The sequence below is a fragment of the Scomber japonicus genome, chromosome 12, assembly GCF_027409825.1.
Source record: "Scomber japonicus isolate fScoJap1 chromosome 12, fScoJap1.pri, whole genome shotgun sequence".
Lineage (NCBI taxonomy): Eukaryota > Metazoa > Chordata > Actinopteri > Scombriformes > Scombridae > Scomber > Scomber japonicus.
The window spans coordinates 19,967,614-19,974,395 of record NC_070589.1 but is presented as its reverse complement, the minus strand read 5'-3'; the positions used below and the strand labels follow the sequence as shown (position 1 = coordinate 19,974,395).

The 6,782-nt window shown below is 38.1% G+C and overlaps 1 protein-coding gene across 1 annotated transcript; it reads right to left on the bottom strand.

Annotated features, from left to right (window-relative positions):
• Nucleotides 1–1,883: 1,883 nt before the first annotated feature.
• On the bottom strand, nt 1,884–5,247 carry mcoln3a (mucolipin TRP cation channel 3a). The gene is made up of 12 exons (XM_053330735.1): nt 5,020–5,247; nt 4,765–4,932; nt 4,493–4,646; nt 4,123–4,204; nt 3,947–4,043; nt 3,703–3,802; nt 3,480–3,592; nt 3,039–3,188; nt 2,692–2,855; nt 2,518–2,650; nt 2,174–2,380; nt 1,884–2,039 (listed from the first exon to the last, which is right to left on the bottom strand). The coding sequence occupies exons 1-12, from the start codon at nt 5,245–5,247 to the stop codon at nt 1,884–1,886; spliced, it is 1,752 nt and encodes a 583-aa protein (XP_053186710.1).
• Nucleotides 5,248–6,782: the final 1,535 nt, after the last annotated feature.

Genomic DNA, 6,782 nt, shown 5'->3' with positions numbered 1-6,782 from the left:
GGCAGCGTTGTTAGGCAACCAGTATCTGAGCCGCACATTGGATGTGAACATGCGCAGTGGACGATTATGCAAATAAGAGGTGACAGGTGTCATAAAGCACAGCAATGACATCCCTGAGGCAGCAAAAGATAAATGTCACCTGTAAAGTTTAGTGTTGCAAGCTCACACCTGAGGATTTTTTTTCTGTTTGTTTTTACAAATATGATCTACATGACTTTCCTGGTTATGACTTGCTGTATTAAGTAAATGTCCCACTCATACTTTTCAGCAGTAGCCTACAAGTAAAAGTCCTGCATTCAAAATTTTATGTACATAGATATTGTCATCGAAATGTACTTAAAGTATCAGAAGTACTCATTGCGCAAAATGCAAAGCAATTGTCCAGGCAGAGAAAATTTTAATACCTTATACTCTTGAATAGTGTCTATAACAATACATACATAACAAATTGATCATACTTCATGTGTAAAATATGAATCTGAAACGTAACTGGTAACTATAGCTGTGACATAAATGTAGTGGAGTAAAAGGTACAATGTTGCCCTCTGAAATGTGGTGGAGTAGAAGTACAAAATATAACACTAAATGGAAACACTGGAATAATTACAATTACCTCATAAATGTGCTTAAGTATAGCACTTGAATAAATGTATTTGCATTACATCACTGCTTTGCAGATTTTATGAGACACTGTATGATTCATTTTGTTTTTTCACTGATGAAAAAATATTGTATGTGAGTTGAGAAAAAGGATTGGGTGCTCAGAATCAACTTTATTGTCCAATAGGCTACTAAATACTAACTAACACAGGGAATTTTATTCCAGTTGTCAGTAACTTTCAGTTATCCAAAGAAGGAAACTGACTTGGTCACAGGTACAAAAACACACACACAGAATCAGTGCAAAAATACACAAAGAAAAACAACAGGCACACACCTTATGATGTAGTTGTATGTCCATATAGTATTGTACAGTGCTGACAAAATATGTACTGCAACCAATCACAGGTCTAACTGTAATTCAGTAGCTATGTTCAATGTACATTATATTGTAAATCAACACTCACAGTGTTGCACTCAACTGCATGTGGGAAGACAAGAACAGCCCCCAGTTATGCTGTTTTAGTGAAGTCAGGGTGTTTTTTTTTTGAAGCAACATAAATTATCTTAATCTTGATATATAGACCTTTATAGTAAGAAATACAGTTGTTTCACTCATTATGGATTCCCTTTGTCAGAATATACTTCGTAGTCCATGTTAAAATTTGGATAGTTTTTCCTCCATGACTTTTGAACGTATCACTGAAATGAGGTGGATTTGGTTGGTAGCATGGTAGCATGGTAATGTAGTGGTTAGTACTGTCGCCTTACAGCAAGAGGGTTCTGGGTTTGAACGTGCCGGCCAGCGGGGGCCCTTCAGTGTGGAGTAGGCATGTTTTCACTGTGCCTGCATGGAGTTTCTATGGCTTCCTCTCACATAGCAAGAGCATACAGATTAGGTTAATTAGTCACTCTAAATTGCCCATGTCTGTGAATGGTTGTTTGTCTGGGAGTGGCTCTAGCCCTCCATGACCTTCTAGAGGAAGTGGTATGGTTAATTTTGAACGAATAGTTTGTAGTGCATATTTATATTGAAATTCTTACCATCAGGTTATTACATCGGCTCTGTCATATTAAGCACTTAGTTAACTGGTCTCCACGACATCCACTCTTCAACAGAGAGGGTTTTGCTTTTGGCTTCTTTAGTTTTCAGAAAGTAAACATCAAATAACAGGACTTCTACCTGAGTAATTAACACCCATTAAGGAAACAGTCAGGAGTCTGTATTTGGGCCTTATGCAGTCTCATGATGCCTCTTTGCCCACACGTTGGTAGAATTTAAACTACGTCTTCTCACTGCATCCAGAAAAACACCAAGAACAAAAGCAGCAAGAAGCTGGTTCCTCATCAGTCTGGTATCTTCCAGACTCAGGCTCGTCCCTGCACTCTGTTATGAAGGCCTGAAGCTGGGACACCGGTGCTTTGTCTTGCTGGTGATGCTGGAAAAGAATCAGTGTAACACAGTTACACTTGCAGAGATAAATAACACAGATTCCTCAATTATCTGTGACCTACAAAACATCTCTGTACTGCAAAATCTAAGAATATCTCTCAGAAGGTGACTCAGTCTGACCTTGATGGTCTCGTAGGTGTCAGTAATGAGGGCGATGAACAGGCTGAGCACCATGTAGACGAACAGAGAGATGAAGGAGTAGAGGTAGAGTCTGCTGAATAGCCACACCATGTAGCCCTTGTATCTTATCTTCAGGAAGGTGGCGTACATGTCATCCCCATTGATGAGCGAGAAGAGGCACTCTGTCACCTTATCCAGTGTTCGGAACTGGGGAAAAATACGTTTTGATAATGATGTTTTGATCTTTAATGTCAGCAGAACAGAACTGAACACTGAAATTTGAAACAGCAATAATGTGATATGCAATGATTACAAAGATGTGGATGCTCAATGTGATTACATACCTTGTCATGGTAAGGCCCGAGCACGATCCAACCACAGAAACAATACCCGAGGTAGATCATGGCCGCACAACAGCAGAATCGGATCACGTTTGGGAATGCTGCCCTTAAAGTTAATATCAAGATCTGGAAGGAAATATGAGTTTCAGTTCCTCCATATTTGCATTTGCTGATCTTGACAGATTGACTAATGTATTATGCAAAAAAGCGAAACAAAAAAGCTCTATGGATGTTCTTACATTGTATTTCTTGAAGAAACCAAGGTATCGAATCACGCCAACCCAGACTAACATTGTGGCTGTTCCCAGCAAAATACTGCAGACATCATAGCTTGTCAGGTACTGCAAGATAAAAGTACATCTCAATAAACAAAATAAAATTAAGTTGCCAGTTCATAAGAGCCTTTACTAACTTTTCATTATAATTTATGAGAGCTGATCTTGAGGCACTTTAACCATTATGTTGCAAAAAATCATGAATAATGTGTGGAAAATATATCAAATAATGCTCAATGAAAAACTGACCTTTGATTGTATTCCAATTTTGAGTGCTGACCCAGCGATGGTCAATGTATCGCTGACAATGATGAGAATATACCACCCATTCACAAACTCCAAACGGTCTGACCAGGTCACAATTTTATTATAGTAGGCATGAAAGAATATGTTGAACTCCTATATGAGGGAAATACACACACTGTAAAACTCACATAAAATGAATTCAGTTGACTGTAGAGTGTCAAATAAATATAGAAAATTATACTAATTATGCTATTAATTTACAGTATGACAAGAAAACTATACTTAACTATGCATGAACCATATATGTGATTGCTGAGAAGTTTAACAAACAATACATGAAGCTTTCTGACAGCCTCAAGTTTGGTGGCAGCATAAAACAGCAGTTCCATTACACCAAAATCCTAATGATAATGATCAATTTAATTGTTATTCCTCTTTACTCACAAACTGGAGTTGGATGCCATTGATCACAGACCGCGTGCAGAGGATGAGAGAGGTGAAGCAGGCAAGGATGACCACAGAATCAAACATTATGAGCAGGTAGTCGAGCTTCCCGGCTAGAAAAACAGAAGCACAGATTTCAGGTGAGTGTGCCCCCCTCCTGCTGGCTTCTTGAAGCAATGGCAGGTGTGAGTATTTGAAAAAAAATTTGGATGCACAAACTTACAGGTGCCTTCCACATTCCAGTCTCTGCATTCATAAATTGTAACATCATTTTTGACATCCACTTTTATCTTTCCACTGTGCGCACGGTTGTCAAACATTATCTGTATAGAAACAATGAAAGATTTAATGGCAGGAAACATTAATAGCATTAAAAACTTTAGCTAAGAAGTACTGCATGTTTTCATCAGCTAATATATTCTAAAAGCTGAAATGCTGGTGTGGCAGTTTACAGACTGGTCACCAACCATTATATTGAAGACATAACAGTCTGGTAGCTCATGATGCCTCACAGTCTGCAGATTGATGGTTTTCAGAGTCAGGTAGATGTTCACTGATAGCAGCCTGGACACAGACACAAACATATATTAGCAGGTGGTGTTCTTATCACCTAGCAGGAAACCAGTATTTTCAGTTTAGTCACCTTTTGAAATCTAAAGAGAAGTTTCTGTGTGTCCCCAAACCGCCATTGTGAAAGGACAGTGCAGGGTATATGGAAATACATTCTGCGAGGAGGAAATGGCATAGCAAAATGTTCAGAAACAGCTCGACATCATTGTATGGTTCAGCATTTGTTCCTCTGATTACTGTGCTGCTGTGGACCGAATGAGCTTCCTCTTTTCATGGAGTCATAAATGCCATGAATAAGTTTCTATAAATACCAAACATCAAGCACAAAAAACGAATCAAACACTACAGATACAAGCAGCTGTGGCTATTTAGAACAAACTATCCACTTGATTAAATTAATGTGATGGATTTGATGTCTTTATATAGCAATAACATGCTTGTACCTTTATCAATGTGTGGATCAATGTCAAAGGTCTCATTGCCGGGATCAATGCTGCTGTTTCTGTAAAACTCTTGGCACACAGAGAGAGGAGTGTGCACGCCATCAGTGCTCTCATATGCAAGATTACCTACTGTCAGATTTTGGAGATTGATATACTGGGGGAAGGGGGGGGGGGGGTGGGGGGTAGACAGAAGTAAGACACATTTAGTTTAGTTTATAGGGTACAATTACAAAATATAATTTGCAGCTGCCATTAACCAAAATGTTTGGTACCCTGTTGATAATGTAGTAGATGTGATCATACACATCAGCTTTTGTGTACAGTGCGTAGCGTCCCATCAGCTGATCCTTGTATCCTTTGAGAAACAGATGTCTAAATGTCATCAGATTTTCGTCTTTGAAGGTGACCATCATTTCGTTGCTCAGTCCAAATGAGACTAACTTAAAGGGGGAAAAACATACATATGCAAGAATTACATATTTACCCTCAGATTGACAGTAGCAACCAAAGCAATTTGGACACTCTACCTGTGCTGTGATGATTGCAATTTTTAATATTTGTAGCATCAGTTTCCATGGTTTGCGACCCCTGGCCTTGTATTTCTCACAGGGATTCATGAAGAAGTACTTCAGTCTTCGTCTGAAGTCCTCCACCACCTTTGACTCCAGGCTTTGAGTGTGAGAGCTCCATGTGCAGTGGCCGTTGAGCCTTCTCTCCTCAGACCTCACAGCCAACAGAGGCTCCAAGTCCTCCATTAGACTGACCAGCACAGTAGAAATGAACTTATTGAATTTATGATGACTGCTCTGTTAATGTTTTTCCTTCATGTTTTATTTGTTAAATGTTGAATATTCATAAGAAAAGTGCTGGAGACAGATGGTAAAGGTTCAACCATTCCAGTCATTCTGATGTTTATCAAACTGGTTATCCAACATGAGCTCACTGCTGTCATTCTCTCAACTCTCTTTAAGATATTAGAGTGTATACTTATTGTACTAGAATAAGTGGTAATTCTGTAGAAAAGGAAGTGTGTTTTCCAGCATCCATAGGTGATTTTTAATAGCTAAGCATAGCTTAGAGTAGCAGAACTGCCAAAAATTAGCAAGCAATAGACAGAAAGTTGACAGACTTAACTATTTATGAAACAAATTACTTATCATATCAAACTGTTAATCTTGAAATCTCTGCAATAAAATCACCACAGCAAACAGTAATGAACAAATGTTACATTGCAGATATTATTATTGTGGAATTATTTTATGTATCTTTCTTTTTACAACACTCCATTGCTGTGTATATTACAGAAAGGTAAAGTACCAAAACTCAAGGAAAAATGTAACATCTATATAGAAAGTAATAATAAAAATTACCTGCTAACACCTGCGGTGCACCAGTGGGTTGCTGCCAGAGAACGACTACTCTGCACTCACGGCTTCTCAACTGTCTAAGATGATCAGGCGGTGCAGTCACACCAACCTTCACCACAATGACTGTCATTCCTCTGCGTCATTTTGAGCATTTCCAGTTTTTCCATAAACAAAAATAGGGCACCCAGTTACAGCATCTCTGTATGCAGAGGTGGCTATACTGTTTGTACAGTGCACTTCTGCCATCTGTTAGTAATTTCATTCTGAATTAGATTTCATCAATTAATTTTATATTATAGAGATTTACAGTGAGTATTTTATAAACAGTTTTGCGAGAAAGCAAATAGGTCAAAGGTTTCCTTAGTTAAGAAATTACCTTTCTTTTTCAGGAGCATGCCAAATCACATAAATAAAACCTAAACACACACACAAAGTCACTAATGAGGAAACAGTTTTTAACAGATTACGGTACACGGCTCATAGTTTAAGTATTAAGCGGGACATAGTTTGCATTTCACTGTATGTTTTGTGATTTAAGACTTCTGTAGTGATGAAAATAGAGAATAACAATTTGTTGACTTAATGCTGCACCACTCAGGTCAAAGGCAGCATCTTAAAAGATCAAATTGGCTCAATTAACACATAAAAATATGCTCAAGTAGTCATTCCAGTGTATAAACTGTAGCTGCCATATTTCCAAACCATGCAGTTAATCAGGAAAATCACACCTTTGAAAAAAGAAGGGGAATAGAAAAGGTTAAAGAGGATGAGTCACATTTTTTTAGCTCACAGGACTGGGTATCGAACCTCAGTACTTCTTTGATGCCAACTGACATATGTGTGAAGAATTAGTATTGAAAACTATCAACTTTCAATTTAAACTGTATTTTATTTAGACAAAAGATTGTGTACCACTACTAGTG